The 16901-nt window shown below is 44.7% G+C and overlaps 1 protein-coding gene across 7 annotated transcripts in view; it reads right to left on the bottom strand.

Annotated features, from left to right (window-relative positions):
* The window catches only part of Pigg (phosphatidylinositol glycan anchor biosynthesis class G (EMM blood group)), a 78200-nt gene that overhangs the window by 55888 nt on the left and 5411 nt on the right, over window positions 1–16901 (bottom strand). For 6 of the 7 annotated variants that reach the window (XR_001200175.2, XR_001200176.3, XR_010040823.1 and 3 more), the window contains 7 exons: window positions 16787–16901; window positions 11556–11768; window positions 8722–8939; window positions 8066–8347; window positions 6497–6951; window positions 5392–5583; window positions 1890–2199 (listed from right to left, as the gene is read on the bottom strand). The exon at window positions 16787–16901 is cut by the window's right edge and continues 27 nt beyond it. Coding sequence is in view for 4 of the 7 variants with exons in the window: in XM_003465016.5 (XP_003465064.1) it covers window positions 1890–2199; window positions 5392–5583; window positions 6497–6951; window positions 8066–8347; window positions 8722–8939; window positions 11556–11768; window positions 16787–16901 (1785 nt within the window). In the remaining 3 variants the exon portion in view is untranslated. Of the gene's footprint in view, window positions 1–1889; window positions 2200–5391; window positions 5584–6464; window positions 6952–8065; window positions 8348–8721; window positions 8940–11555; window positions 11769–16786 lie in introns of those variants that run through there. The other variant, XM_013147359.3, reaches the window with a different exon arrangement.

Here is a 16901-nt window from a genome sequence, read left to right as displayed (position 1 = left end):
CTTTCAGTCTGTTGAACCTGGTGATCTGTACACCATGTGTACACCTGAATCTGACCCACACTCTCTACTTGGTGGGGTCAGCTGGCATGGTGTGGTGCTGCTGCCAACTTCACAGGTCCAGAGACACACACATCTTCCTGTCCCACCATGCCCATCCCCCTGGGCACTGCTCCTCCACACCTCTTCCCTGAGGCCCTGTTGTACTCTGGGTTCTTATCTCTCTTCTGTAGTCTTGCCTAGGGACAGAAGAAAGCTGGCATCAGGAGCAATGGGGTGGGGGGAAAGGTCAGGGCCTTGTTTGTAACAGAAGTAGGTCTGCTCCTGGAGCAGATGGTGACTCTAGATCAAGGTCAGCAGAACAGAGGACAACCACAAAGCCAGCAATGGGGCAGCATGTGCCACCATGATGATACCCGACTTGTATTAACTCACTGTCATCCACCATGTGACATGGCATACCATTGCACTTGGTGTAGAGCAAAGAGACTTGAGGCACAAAGACAGGGAATTTAGTGAGAATGGAGGGCCGGCAAAACAGAGTATCATGATCCTGATCCCCACACAGTCAAGGAAACAGAGCTGAGGGCAGCAAGACCCACACTTGTCTCCCAGACCTGAAAATGAAGGGAAAGAAACTCAACCTGAGAACAGGGAGAGCTAGGTCAGAGTTACAGGAAGATGGTAAGGGGGAGAATGGGGAAAAGACAGGGAGAGCTAGGACACTGACACAAGAGGATGGGAGAGGGGAGGACGGGGAGAGGACGAGGACAGAAAGAGCTAGGTTGGGGACCAGGACTATGGAGACAACAGAACCATACAAATGAGAGACCTAGAGAGCTAGGATGGGGGACCTAGGATAAGGAGGGAAAGGATGAGAGGGGGAAAACAACGAGGGGAGGGAAGCAGGGGAGGGCAGATTCCACCAGGCTCCTGACTCATCACCGTCTAAGAGAACAGCACTGTTCATTGCTTTCAATTTATAGATAAGGAACTCAAGCATAGCTCGCATTTGCTGGAGGCCCCATGTGGGAAGGTTTCCTATGTTTTATGGGGCATCCCATGGTGATGTCACCTTTAGTCAGAGACCCTCAAGGAGAATTGAGGTTGAGAGAGTTGGGAGGTAAAGCTGTGGACTGGTCTTAATCTGGTCATGTTATGGAGGACTGGTGGGTTTCTCTAAATCACTTGCCACCTTTGGATTTCAGATCAGAGTGCAGAGACAAGTCATTTAACTTGAGGCACAGGGAATGTGCCTCAAGAATGAAGCATTGCTGGGACATGGATGAGATCTTGAGATTAGGCAGAGCAGTGGAGGCCAGTGAAGGAGGAGGAGACAGAGCAGTTGTTCTGTGCAGATGGAGTCTCTCAGCTAGGGAGTTGGGTTGAAGGGATCTGCAATGACCTGGGGATGCCAGGACAACTGTGCAAGTATGTACACACACAGCTGAAGCCCTGCCTGTGATGGGACTTTAAACACTGGGGCGAAGTCCTGCCATGCTTCCAGGTCCCAGTGGAAGAATGGCCATGTGGAGATACTGAATGGTCCCCGGTGTGGACAGCCCTGACACTGGGAATAAAAGCACAAAGCACAATTACTATACTCATAAAATAAGCAAAAGACTTGACATGTTTTCTTTACTGCTTCTTCTAATTAAATTCTTACCTGATCCTGCAGAGCAACAACTGGATATTTGTTGTACACACCCACAATTCCACACTGAGTGTCTACCTTAAATAACTGTGCTCTATGTTATAAGCATAGTTCACCATGCATACTGACAGTTCTCATTAACAGATACCATTTTCCAACTTCTAAAATGTTCTCAAATAAAAACAAAGATATAGAAAAAAGTAAATAGTCTTCTACCTATGATAATAATGAAACCTACCTGAAAATAGAAGAATGCTTGACCAAACCAGTAATGCATTACAGTTATCTCAGCTACATTGTGTTTCAGAGGCTTCCAGATGAATTTAGTCATGATGGTCTGGATCAAGAGGCTAAATGCTAATACCGGAAGATTATGTGGTCTTAAGAGCAATGCTGCCAGAAGAACTAATCCACTATATAGTTCCCACAAACCTACAGTCGTGACTTTGAAGTCTGCAGCAATGACTTGAGATTTAAGCAAGTCTTTGGTGCCCGTGAACAGAATGCCAAGGACAAAGACATAAACAAAACGAGCTTCAAGAATACCCCTAAAAAAAAGCAAAACAAGTTAAGATTCATTTTTACCAACTACATAATTTTCCACGAAAAGCACATGTCTGCTTAGGGAATGCCTAATTTATGCTAGCATAGCTAACCATGCAGTAGCACCCTCCCCACCACGGTTGTCACCTCTTAATCCCTTTATCTGTGGGACCAGCAGGCCTGTCCTGCGTACACCTTTGTAACTGAGCTGCCTTTGGGGTTGCTCTTTAGCCATGGAGCACACCAAGAAGCCTGCCTGGTACACTGAAAACCACTGCCCTGGTAAGACCCCACTCTCAGAAACTCCCATCTATTCACAAATGCTGACTATGTGAGTGAGCATGTTCATAATCGAACAGATTCAGAAAAGACACACCCATAAGCATCAGTCTCGGCCCCACGTTAAGACTTGTTGTTGGAAAGTTAACACTTTTATTTGACACTCAGCTTTGTTACTTATGAAAAGAATGAAAAATGGTATCTATACCTCACAGCGCTATTACAGGGATATAAGAGGGAATGTGCATTTTATGGCACAGTAAATGTTCAACATTAAGTATTTTTATATTTTAGTACTTCATTTAAGTCAGTAAAAGATATAATTTATGACACTAGACCTAAGAATTTCATTTTACAAAGCACATATATCCCTAAAAACATTTTAAATAGATTTTATAAGTTATTTTATATATACTGCTTTTAAAACACTAGGTAAATTTAAAAATATCAATGCATTTTGGAAAATGAGTTTTCTTATATCAGATTTTCTTAGAAAGGTTTATGTATTTAAAAATCCCCTTTTTGGTATGATGAGTTTGATTCTAATTTTATTATAGTGCTGCTGAAGTGAACACATGATCAGTTTGACGCCAATATGGTGGGCTCTGTATGCCTGTGCCTATGCCTGGCAGGTGACACTTGCTGAGTAGCTAGGTCTGGGAGCTGGCAGCCCTACAGGTTAGGAGTGCTCTGGGATGAATGCTGAAAGCAGGTCTCACATACTTAGAGATGGAGACCCACATGGGTTAGAACCACTGAAAAAGTTTCAAAGAAACAGAACTGGTTCTGTAACAGGAGATCAGCCCTAAGTGGCTGGGCAGTGAGCAGGAAGGAGAGCATTAAGAGACACATCTGAGGCCCTTCTCACCCTAACCAGTCAGTGCTTCCTGTGCTCCAGAGCCACTGCCTTGAACATCTCCTTCAGCCATCCTTGGACTTCTAGTGAGAAGAAAGCAAGCTACAGACAATAAAGGACAAATCCAGAATTGCTGTAGATCCAGAACTGTACAGGTCTGGAACTAGGAGTATTCAGATAGGATAGGAGGGGCTAAGAGATGGAAGTGCTTTCTAGGAGGAAGGTGAACAAGTAGACGTGTTGAGACAAAAGGCAAAACACTTGGTTTTAGACACTACAGAAACATGCTGCAGCAGGCAACCAGGTAAGTGAGATGACTATGTTTGGAGACAGTGCATGGGTCTAGGAGAAAATAAGAATTTGTTCACACACTGCAGTTTGTGATGACACAATATCCCTAGATGTAGCATCCAACCTGATGTTTTCCCAAAGTCTTGCACTCTGAAGGTGTCCCAGCCTCCTGCCTCCGTAGGTGCTTCCAGGGGCTCCTGAGCCCTGAAGCCACCCATATGGCCTGGCTACATCCCTTAGTTATCACCTAGACTTTTTGTTTCATTAAAAAGCAATATCCATTAGTTCTGGATATTTGTAGGATACAAAAATGAATAGTAAGAAGGAAGATCACAATTTACCTATGATCTTGACACCTAAACACTGTATAAACACCAATATTTTATCTAGTCTTTCCTACAAATATGAAAAATTAAACTCATTTGGTAAGCTGGGATCACATAACAGTTTTATAGCCAACTATTCCACAATGTCTTTCTATTTCTACAAAAATCCTTTGGCCCAACAAAGCTGTCAGAAAAATCAGCTCATAGTATAATTCTATGAACTTGAATATGACCATACAGTTTGTCATGCCACAGTTGGTCACCCCAACAGTTGGTGTTCGATTGTTTTGCTCTTTATTTTTTTTAAACTATAAATGATGCTCAATGAACATGCTGCATATATACTTAGGAAAATATAGTCACATCAAAGAAATATTTCAAATCAGGCAGTTAATACATTTAACAGAACATGAACAGACATGTACAAATCTGTGGCAGTCTGCATTTTATAAATGCTCTTTTACCCATTTCAAATCATGCTCTTCTACTGGCAACCAGTGATCAATCCTAACATCCTCCTGCTATGTCCTCAGGACACATTTGAGAAGCTTGGAGGGTTCCTACACTTTACCACTTGCCTTGGAACAGCCCCTATCCAGCCATACCCCAGGAGTGAGAGGCAGCCTCTTCTACCATATTGCCCTCAAACAGAAGAGTGGGCACCTGACACACAAAGATAAATTTGGGACTGAACTCTCCTGGCATGTGCAGCATGGAGCTCCTTACTATATGGGAACACAATGAACATTATGGGATACCCTGGCTTTTTTTTTTTTTAGTAAAGGTGGATGCTTGGATTCATGCACCTCGGACAAAAAAAAAAAAAAAAAAAGTAAATGTGGATGCTCCCTAGCAGTTGGAAAAGTACATGTTTTTTTAAGCTTGGTTAAATCTATTAACTCTGCCTGATTGAAACATTTCTTGGGTGTAATCACATTCTCCTCAGTGTATATGCAGCATGTTCACTGAGCACCATTTATAGTTGCCAAAAATGGAGAATAAAACGGTCACCCACCAACCATGGAGTGAACAACCATGTGGTCATGTTGAAGCTCCAAATAGCTGATTTTCCTGACAGCTGTCAGGTCAAACATTTTATAGAAATAAGTTTCTACAGCCACGTCACAACTGAGCACTGCTGCCATTAACTCAGACACCAGTCTATCATCCGTTACTCCTATGATATCCCTGGAAGTTTAGCTAATTTAAAAAAACTCAGTGACCTTCTAAGCTATTTGTCTTTTTCCTAAAAGAGTGCTAATAAAGTGAAGGTTTTGTTAGCTAGGTTCATGACAGTTTTGTTAGCTAGGCTCTAGGAGCTGCTGATGAAATTAGCATTCATAAAAACCAAACTCTAGTACTCTAAAGATTGGCATGACATTTTTCAGTTCATAAAATACAACGACTCATCTAAAAGTAAGTTCACATGTCTGTAATGCACTTACTTTGAAATGCCTTTGTTGGCTGGTTGCCATGGGAACAGCAAATTCCCAATAGCTGCCCGATAGCAGAAGATACCCACCAGCCCTAGTGCCAGGGCCACCTTGGACATGAGGGAGCATTCTCTTTGAACCAATATGAAAATCATAAGCAAGGACAGGGCAGCCAGGCAGGAGAGCTCCATTTTGTGACTAGAGCTGCAGTGAGACAGAAAATGCCAATGTTATTACCAAATGGGACTGGTGACATATGCAAACCACAGCCAGGGGCTCCAAAGAACTGTATTAAAGATAGTTGATTTTCCTGGAGAGAAAAAAAAAGTTGGTTAGTTAACTTCAAACAGAAGTTCTTAAAATGTGACAAACAAATATGTTCAGCTAAAGTCCTATAACTTTCATAGGCTTAGAGGCTAGACAGGAGGCATAATCAGTCTTGTCACCACCACCCTTGACTGGCTGTATCCCCACCCTCCCTCTGGCAGGCTGCCACTACCCCCTACGGTGAGGGGAGCTGCAGGGATGAAGCCCATCCATACTGGGGTGTTGGAAGGCCAAACTCTTTTCTCTATTACAGCACATACAATCTTAGACAATTACTATTAAAAGGATGAGTAAATATTTGCCAAAGTATACTCAGACCTAGAAAAAATGACCTGGGCATTCATTTGCTACTGAGATTTAAGCTGCATGTATATTTTAGACACTCTGGAAGGTCACATGTCATGGTAGAGGGACAGGCAAACAATTGTGAAGGAGTAGGCAGCTGCCGGGAGGTATGCAACTCCTACCACTATACCAGGATAGGAGTGGCCTGCGGCAAGAGTGTGCTAGGTGCAGGTTACATACATTCACACCCTTGGGGACATGCAGAAGCAGGTATGCCAGTGGTAACTTCCTCCATTTTTCAGATCTCAAACAGCATCCTAGTCTCTTTTTTTTTGTACCAGGAACCAAACTCAGGACCTCATGCTTGCCAGGCAGGTGCTGTACCACTGAGTTATCTCCCCAGTCCCAGTATCCCATTCTTAACACAAAAAACAGGCCTAAGTGTACTAAAAGAAGACTAGTGTGAAACTTACTAGTAGGGTCAGCCTGCTGGGGTCATGCTCACCTGGTGAGCCAGTGGCCGAAGTCCGGCCGGTGAGCTCCCTGGACCCCTGTGTGGTTCAAGGACCTTAGCAGTCGGCAAAAAGCCAGCACCAGCCATGGACCAGCCAGCACTGCCCAGTGGGTATGACCTCTGAGTGCTCCAGAGGGGCAAGGCCCTTTACCCGCCTGGCCAGCCTTGGGGGCTTCGCAGGCTACGCAGTCCTGTTGGATGCAAGTGGCACCCACAGTCCCTGGCTGTGTGTGGAAACGGTGCTGCAGTTCGCTGTCATCTTTCAGGAAGTAGCTCCGGCAGGTTTCCTGGCTCAGAGCCAGACATAGTGTATTGACCAGGAAGTACCAGGTTTGGTGTTCTTCTTCCACAAAGCTACTGGCTCCCAGGCTCAGGACGTGGCCAACTGTGCCAAGCAGGAGGAGGAGGCCCACTTCCGACCATCCTGAGCAGGGGCGGGCTGCACTCTGAGGAAGAAATGCATTTTATGAGGGGTGATCTGAAAGTGGCACACACTTACTGCATGTGCTGACATCTTTGGTGAGAGTAACTACACTTGTCATCTTTGCGGCTGGTGCTCACAGCTTTCCCCAGAAGAACATTTCTTCCTGCGGCACCCTCAGCCCAGCCAGAAGGGCAAAGACCAAGACGGCTGAGCCTTCTGGGTAACACTGAACCCAAGCGCTTATCAGAGACCCTGCAAGCCCTTGCCCTCCTTCCATGGAAGTACCTGCTGCCTGGAAATTGAAGGGGCCAACCTATCCATGAGTTTCTAGAACCCTAGTTTCCACTGTAACAGTTACATCTGTTTGAAATGACAAAGGCAGCATAAGAGTCCTGTTCCTTTAATGTTCTAACTTTAAATGGCTCAAGACATAGATTCAATTGCTGTCATCTGTTCTTTTGATATCCATTAATTGTGTGTTGACAGGTACTAGGGAGAGGAGGAGCATGAACCCAGTTAGGCCTGACAGGTACAGACCTGGACAAAGACAATCTGAGTTATAAGGACACCGCAAGTGCCTATATCCACTGTCCTGCGGGTGGCTTTGAAGGCCCTGTGAGGGCAGAGAAGGAGTTGGAGCCATTGCACAGGGTCCCTCCATCCTCATGGTGCTCTAGGCACTTTGGACCAGACAGCAGCTGTCTATTCCTGTTCTCTGCCCTGCTTAAATTCCCAGCTAATGAGCAAAGGTGCCTGGCCAGAAACTCAGAATTTAAAGAACTGCACTTAGGTATACAGAGACACAGCAGACCAAGTGTGCTAGAGCATCCTGAGCACCCACCAGTAGACTGTGCCCTCAGCTGCAGCTCACACGCTCTGCTAGATGCAGGCCCACAAATGGTCAGCAACCCTAATGAGTCCTCTGCTTCTTTCCTAGAGCCCTGGAGCAGAGGCACGTGGCCTGATCCAATACCATAACACTTAGCGGATGATTAAGCTCCCTCCCTGCCATCCTTTTTGGGGTAACCTTTCTAGGATGCCACAAGCATGACCCTAATGGTGCATACCAAGTGTTCAATCACATCTAAGGAACAAAAGTGAGGCTGGTATAACACAACAGTCCGCAACTGCTGTACCTTCCATGGGAGAGTGCTGTCCATGACCATCCTGGCAAGAGCAGATGCAATCACACAAAGCAGTGCAGAAACCAGCACCATCACGCCCCCAGCTGCCAGCCACGGGAGGCTGCAGAGGTAGCAGGAGCTCTCCACTGAGGTGCACACTACTACATGGATGGCTGACAGGATCAGGAACATCAGGTAGAAGAGCAGAGAAAACATGGCAGGTGACAGTGGCACTTCTAGCTCAGCCCTTCTGTGCAGCACCTGTGGAGTGCTAAGGAGGAGCAGGGTGAGAGCCTGGAACAGAAGATGTAGGTATTGAACAGATGGCCAGGTGTGGCTTGGTCCACATGATACATGCCTCCCACCTTGTGCCAGCTGCTTATATACTGAGGACAGAAAAGAGACCCTAGAAAGAGAATTTTTAATTGCCTACTAAAAGTGTCATGGTGTGGCTTATTAATTATTTTTTTTTTACCTCCTGTGGCAAGGCTGGGTGCAGCCACTGGCACTGCTTTGTGCATCATCACAAGCCGGACACATGATGGGAGGACGAGGAAAACCTATATTTTCTGTGTTTAGTAACACTGATATAGTTTAAATTCATATTTGGCTGAGTTGCCAAAGCTATGTAACACCTAAGCCCCACCACGTGACATGAGGGTTCATACCTCCAAAACAATGATGGTCCCCACTGCCATGGAGTAGACATCATACTGAGCCACATGCATGCTCAGTGCCAGGCTCAGGGTCCTCAGCGCACCCAGATACTGTCTGGCCACTTTGGTCCCCAGGTTGAAAAGGGCACCAGAATGGTCCTCCTCCAAGTGTAGCCTCACCCAGTTCCCATGGAGCCTTTCTGCCATCATAAACTGCTCAAATCCAGGATCTGCAGGAAAGAAAAATCTCACGTAGTGATCTGTGGCATGATTTTTAGAACTGATACTCAAAGCACACTGCCTGTTCTTTCAGGGGAGGGTCAGCAGCACATTAGTAAAATTGTGAAAACTGACAATGAGCCTGTCTGTCAGAGCTCTTCCAGGGCGTGGGCCCTTGGTACATAGAGGTTAGACAGAAATATCTACCTGCTACTCAGCCCAGACTCTTCTCTACACTTCTTACCTGGTCATACCTCCTTGACCTCTCATTGTCTCTTTCCACTCTGCTGCTTCTTGTGCAACACAAAATGACTCCTGAAGTGCACTGAATCAATAGGTCTTGGTTATACAGAATCCTTCCTGTCCTTACAGCACACCTACCTTCATGCATAGCCAGCCTCTCTGTTCTCTGGAATGTGACTCCATAGCCCTCCCTGCTCAGGAAGGCCAGTGATGGCCTGATATGGGAGACCGGCTCTGGGAAGGGGCTGGTCCTATGGTTGCTGTCTGCCTCTTGTAAACACAGGCAAGCTGCTTGTGGCCAAATACTGGTGTACTTTGTTTCCAGAGCTAGATGGCCTCTCAGTCCTCCCTGGATCACACTTTCTCATGACTAGACAGGTCCACAAACCAAGAACCTCTGCTGGTATCTGAAATGCATTTATTCTTAGAAAAGGCAATTGAAGAGTAGATTCAGAAGTACCTGTCAGCAGGTCCCCAACCTGACAGCTCTGACCAAGCCCCAGGTTTGCATCACAGCAGCAGAAAAACCTCTGCAAACAAACAAACCACTTGTGTGTATAAGGTGCAGACATGAACCCAAACACTTGCAGGTTCATATGCATTACTATTGTAAGGCCCATGCAACCTTATCACACCAATGGCCAGTATCCTGCTAAGAGCTCTTCTTTTCCTCCCCACAGTGTTCAGTGGAGCTAGGATGTAGACATGGGTGGCCCATGTTTCTACGACTGCCTTTGGAAGCTGTGGGGTGTAGACATGGCTCTCCCACTTTGCAAGGCTGGGTACAGCACTTATGATGCCAGCTCATATAGTCACATTCTCTGTCTCTCCCTCCCCCTCAGATACACACACAGATTGTATGTACACACACTGTCATTGATATGTAATTACAAAGTGTGAAGAATGGTATAATAGAAAGATATACTATATAATGAGAATTCTGGGGTGGGGGAAGATTTGGGTTCTAGATTTAAAGTAGAGTGGGGCATAAGCCTGGTCTGACATCTAAGCTGAATTAAGGGTATTTTGGAATTAATTCTGAAAATCTGGAGAATTTAGTCAATGAGAACAGCATGAGTAAAGGTCCTGAGAGACAGCTGGTCCCAACAGAGCTGGGAGCAAAGGAGCCAGATGCTCAGGGCAGGCTGGGTATCTGAAGGGCTCACAGGCCACGTGGGGTCTGAAACCTGTAAGACCTGTACTGACAATGTAGATTGCGTCTTCTAGGGGTGTAGGATCCATTTAGTAATCTTGGGTTCTCTCTCATCGTTCACAGTTTTTGATTTTTCCCTACCCTGACATTTCTGAAATAGGCAAACAACTTTTCTGTTGTTTTTATTTTTATTGGTGTTTTTACTAGTATAGGAGAAAGGGTATTAATAAGAACAAATGTGCAAAATTTACCAACTAAAGTCATTTTTGAAAAAATAAAACAAACCAGAAGAAGTAACAGTAGTCCTGGCTGGGCCTGAATATGAGTAATAGCCAGGCCTTGATGACATAACACCTCTCCCTAGGTTGTGGGCCACACTTGGCCATGAGGTCCTCTCACTGATATTTTCTTTCCTTCCATGGCTTCCTGGACCTGGCTACCCCCAGTGATTGGTCCACTTCAGTGCACAGTCACTCCTTCTGTGCTGCTGAAAATGCTGGGGTTGCTCCGTGTTTTGTACTTTACATCCCAGTGTGTCAGTCAATCCTGTCTATGCCACCTCCAAAACATGTCCAGAATGCAATCCCATTTCTACCCACCTCTTGCCAGAGTACTGCAGCTGGCTGAGGCCTCAAAGATAGGCTGGGTGGCCTAGCCTGCAGCTTTCCCACTTCACCAAGGATAAAGGTGGGTCTGTTGCCTAAAGAGCTGTACATCCTCTGTCATCAGCTCCTTGTGCCCTCTCCAGACATGTCATCAGGCTGTGTGGTTCCCTGCATTGTCTCTGCCATGTCAGAACCCTCTCCCAGGGTTCCTGCTAACCTGGGGCTTGGAGCTGACAATTTGAATACTAAATAGAATACATCTACTTGGTGACTGTGCCACCATCTAGCTTCTGTCATCTATCACGTCATTTCTCTCCTCACTCTAGAAGGTTAAGCACAGAGATCTTGTACTGATGCTTTAATAGTTCATAACAAGAAGGTGGTAAATATTTATTGAATTAATAAAACTAATGAAAACATTCCACTTAGGTGATTGCATCTGTTTGTGTTGTTTATGGTGATAGTTAAGTGTTTAAGCAAAGAGAAACACAATATATATAATTGAAGAGTGCTGACTGCAAAGTATGCCCATGACAAACTGTACACTACAAAGCACAACAGAAAAACACAAGGCACAGAGGAGACATATAAGCCTAATGGAAGCTGGAAATTATTAACTGGTTTACCTTTTTCATATGATGGAACATTCTCTTGCAACAATCTACTAAGCTGTACTGCATTTAGATGTAAAAATCTCAGTTGTTCTCTCATTGGTCTTCTTTCTACAACTGGAAATAAAAGACTTCCAATGCTGTCCTTTGGAATTGGCAAACCAAGCCCTATCGCAAGTGTTGCAGCCAAATCTGTCTGCTGGACCTGTGTTGGGTATCGGATGTCACCTAGAAAAAGAAAACATTTTAGGAGATGGTAGTCATTCTTGAATTTGACCTTTTACAGCTAATATAAGCCAAATTATCCATCTCTTCAGGCTATTCCATGTAGATTCAAACAGAAACCTTTCCCTTGCTTTCTGTGTCAACAGTTACTGAACGCTGCCTCACGTTACATGGCTTATGATACACTAGGAGACCAATGAAGAACCTCCATGTGAGCCACAGAGCAGGGCCAGACACAGAGCTGGCAGATAGCTTGGCAGAGCCAACAGACTTGAACAAGGGTGAGGTGGGATTTTCTGGATACAGAAGGCTCTGTGCTCTTCTCCCTGGATATAGCTCTGATGAGACTTGGCCCACCTTTCAGCAGGTCCTAAAGAGCAACTGGGACTTCTCCTACCAGTATGTTACATTTTTAATAACTAATTCTGTACTGTGTACAAAGAGTGGAGTAGATTTGATCCTGAGGTATTTCTGGTTACCATTCTCTCAGCCCTTCAACCGCCACTGGCCCTGCTACATCCTCAGCTAAATAATCTTTTAAATATCCTATCAGCAGATGTTGATGCAACAGCCATCATGTCAGTTGTTATTATAGGTTTGAGGATAGAATAACAAATCATCAAACTGGCAACGTCCTACCTTCATAGAGCTTATATTCTAATAGCAAGAGGCAGACAACAAAATATACCTGCTCTGCCCTTCTGGAGTTCCAGGAAGAGGCTCATGACCTTTCCCAGACTCCTGGCCCTAAAGTGACCCAGATCTGTGCTTCTCACCTGGAGGTGAGGTGTTGGGATGGGCTTAGCAGATGAGGACATCTGGCAATCACACAGAGCACAATCTAAAGCATCATGTAAAATGGCTACCATAGCACTAAGGGCATACAGCAAATGAAAAAACTTTCATGCAAGAAAATATACTAAACTTGTGATAAGAACTTTAAGAGTCCATGGTACCCAAACTATGATCTGTGCCCTCTCCTCTCATAATTCAGTGGGAAAAAAAATCCACTACAAAGTTATAGCCAGGAACATAAGACTCCCTCTCTTCAAGGTGCATGGGTGGGTGGTACTAGCCCCCTGGCAGGGCAGAGCTTGAGCATCTCTCATCTTCCCTTGTTGCTGTTTTCCGCTCGGAAACAAAAGAGCAATCTGTCAGCAATTAGCAGAGCTCCAGAGCTGGGAGTGATAGCAACAGAGAGCTGTGGGTGTCCAGGCTATGCCACTGAAGCAGCACTGCAGCACTAAGTTAGTCCTCAAGTCATTAGAAAAATAAACATGCCCCAGCTCAGGGAAGGGTTGGCATCCAGAGTCAATACACTACATCATTTTTTAAATAAATTTTTTTTGAGACAGGGCCTCACTGTGTAGTCCAGACTGGTCTTGAACTCGGGGTAATCCTCCTCCCGCCTCAGTCTTCTAAGTGCTCGAATTACAGGCATGCACCATTACATCTGGCAACACTACGTCATTTAAAATGTTCAGTTTTCACCAAAAATTACAAGACACACGAAGTTACAGGAAAGTGTGACAAACAGGAAAAAGGCACCTTCCTGGGAAAGGGGTCATGTGTCAGACTTAAAGACTTCAAAGAGATTCATTAGAGGTGTTCAACAGTAGGTCTGAAATGGTACAAGAAAGCATCACAAAGATCAGCAATGACTATACAACCTGAAAATCAGAAAATCCTCACACTTAATGTAAAGCATTAATCTACAAATCTCAATGAACACCACACTGGATAAACACAAAAGACAGACTCACTGCAGTGAAAATGCTAGAAGAAGCTGGGTATGGTGGCACAGGCCTGTAATCTCAGCACTCAGGAGGCTGAGACAGGAGGACCATTGTGAGTTTGAGACCAGCCTGTGCTACAAAGTGAGCTCAAAGCCAGCCTGAACTGAGACTGTGTTTTGTCTCAACAAAATACAAACACAAACAAACAAAATGCTAGAAGACAGGAACCAGAATGCCGAACACCGACTTCTCATCAAAACCATGAAGGCCAGATGCACAACACGGCAGCTGGAAGCTGACAGAAAGATTGTCCACTAGGAGACTTAATCCAACAAAACTACTGTCAAAAAAGATACCCTCACGGTTGGGGATGTAGCTCAGCAGCACAAGCACTTTCCTGGCACGTGTAAGGTTGTGAGTTCAATCTCTGGTACCAAACCAAAAGGTAAAAAAGATATCCTCAGAATTCAGAAAACAGACAATTTGTTGGCAGCAAACTTGTCTTACAGGATACAGTGAAAGAAGTTCCTAAAGTTGAAGCTAAGTGACTTCAGATAGTAAAAAGGCAAAAATAGGTATATAATTCTAAAAGACAGCACAAAGGCAATTTCTTCCATTATTCTTTGACTTGATTTGAAAGGTAATATGAAAACCATATGTATAGTCATATGCTAGTAATAGTGTAACACACCCAGCTCCTGGGGAGGCAGAGGCAAGAGGATCCCAAATTTGAACCCAATCTGGGAAAATTATCAAGACTCTCTCAAAATAAAATAGAGGGCTGGGGATGTAGCTCAGTGGCACTGTGCCTGCCTGGTAGGTGCAAGGTCATGAGTTTGATCCCTGATACCAAAAGAAAAGGAAAGAAAGAAAAAGAAAAAGAAAAGCAAAAGTAAAATAGAAAGGGCTGCAGGTGTAGCATAGTGTTAGAATGTGCAAAGCCTTGGTTCAGTCACCAGTAATCAAAAAAGAAATGTATATATAATTATGCCATTAGTTGCAACATATGGAAATAAAACACATTTGACAAAAATAGAGATGAGAGTAGAACTATATTGTAGCAAGACAATGATTCTAGACAAAAACAACACATCCTTAAAAAAATATAGGTATTTACAGCAGCAAGTGGAAATAACCAAAAAGTCCCTCCATCAATAGACAATAAATAACAAGGTTCATCACAAGATGAAATTTGACTTAGCAACAAAAAGGAATGAGAGACCACCATGCTGCAGCCTGAACAAGCTGGAAAAACATAAGCAAAAAAGCATCTTAAGCCCTGGGTGCCAGTCTTACAGGATGCCCAGGAGAAGTGGGTCATTAGTGAGTGCCCAGTGCTGGGGGTGGGTGGGTAACTAAAATGTGAGAGATTTCTTTTTGAGGGGGTCAAATGTCCTAAAACTGACTCTGGCAGTGGTCACTCAATGCTGTGAATATATTCAAAGTACAATCTTGGCTTATAAAATGGGAAAAATGAGAACACAGCTATTCTTAGAAGACAAAACAGACCCAAAGATTAGGACTGAAGCCGATTGTATAGCACCAAACAGATGTTCTAAATACACACTCTGACCTTTGTTCCTGAAGAGGAAGAGCTGCATAATTGTCTCTGTCTCCCTGGAGTAAGAGCTCCTTCAGGACAAAGGTTATCTCTGGCTCCTTTGCTAACCCAGCAGTGCTCAGTACAATGCTTGGCCCATCACAAGCACTCAACAAACCCCTTCTGAGGGAATCGATGGTAGATGACCTTGCTGAGTGCCACCCTCACTTTCTGGGTCAGCATGGTGCTAGACAGATGTAAGACACAGGGCAGTGGCTTAGTGTCTGCCACCTTGCAGAAAGCAGGTGTCCAGCCTGGTTTCTGGAGAGGCTGAGTTCCAAAAGTCAGTGACATCTGGAACCCCCATTGGGGAAGGGCAAGGTAGATGGTTTTCCCTGCCAACACCTGAGTGTAAGATTTGTTTATTCAGAAAATCTGTTTTGGCACCTATTATATATTGGGTAACATCTCAGCATGGAAGAGAGCAGCAGTAATGTGAACTCCATAGACAAGACTATAAAGACAAACCAAGGCAGTCATGACATCAAAAGGCTCAATGCAGAGGAGACATGGACAGTAAAGTAGTCAGGCCTTGGAGATGAGGAATGATGCTTTTGAGATTGCAGGAGGCCAAGAGGGCGAGACAAGGGTGCCACAGCCAGAGGATGTTCAAGAGGGCAGAGAAGCAGGCACACAAGTCAGGGACACAGCTTCCAATGAAGCAGTTAGGCTGATGAAAAGCTTCTCATGGGATTCACAATTTATCTAAGATCAGCTACTAAAAGGCTTTATGCATGCAGAGATGTGAGAATAAGGAATGTGGGGAGTGAAGGCGGGCAAGAGGGACTCACATGGATGGTAGTACCATCTGTGCTCAGGACAAAGGGCTAGATGTGGAGAAAGCACTCAGATATGAAGCTGCTACACTGGTTCCAGCTATGAGACCTCACTTCAGGAGCAGCCAGGTGGACAGGTCTAAAGCCAAAGTGGAGACAGCCAGAAGGACAAACATTATGGGTGTGGGCCTATTAATGGTATCTTTGGCCATGGAAGCAGATAAAGCGTCTCAGGAGTGAGCGTAGAATGACACAAAGTCAGTCCAGAAAAGATCAGTGAAGGAGGCAGTGGGGTGGTGGCTGGGAAGAAAGTTAGTACTGTAAGGTGAGAAAGCCAGCTCCAGGAGTGTCCCTGGGGCTCTGTTGCACTCAGAAGTAAGCACTGCACTACAAGTGTGTCAGCAACACGTGGCAGACACCAGGCCCTCATGGGAGCCAGAGGACACAAAGCAGCTGGCTGGAGAGGGCAGTGAAGAGGCAAGGCAAACCAGGTGGGGCTGCAAAGGTGGTGTCTGACTTCCCCTAGGGCCTGCTCCAACTGTGTCCCTAACCCGGCTGACACTACTATTCAATATCTGGTTTTACGCAGTGGGTATTTTTTAGACATTTTAAACATTTGTTTCCTTCAGTCTGTGTATATGGTTTAGATGTCTGTAAGCAAAAGGCAGTTTTCTTTCAATTATTTCCAAATATCTAGATAGTAACATTCTAAAATCAACATTCGAACAAAAAGTACATGTGTTTTAAAAATCAGTGTAATATATACTCCAAACCCTGGCTGCTCTTCTTCACCTAATTTTTATTTTCACATTGCTCATGATATTTTGCGATTATACAGCTTTAAAACATGGCTTTTAAAATTAAAATCAGACTAGAGTTTAAAGATGTCAAACATTCTTAAATGCTCACCAGGTTTCCTCTCAAATGCAGAGCTGATTAGGACCAAGGGTGTCCTCACTTCCTCTGCTGAGGCGGCCCCATGACTCCCTGTCTCAGACATGCCATGGTCACCACAAAGAACCAG

The sequence above is a fragment of the Cavia porcellus genome, unplaced genomic scaffold (assembly GCF_034190915.1).
Source record: "Cavia porcellus strain 051 isolate PalLab524CR breed Dunkin Hartley unplaced genomic scaffold, mCavPor4.1 scaffold_18, whole genome shotgun sequence".
NCBI lineage: Eukaryota > Metazoa > Chordata > Mammalia > Rodentia > Caviidae > Cavia > Cavia porcellus.
Note: the sequence above shows the minus strand (reverse complement) of the source record. Positions and strands in the feature narration are given on the sequence as shown.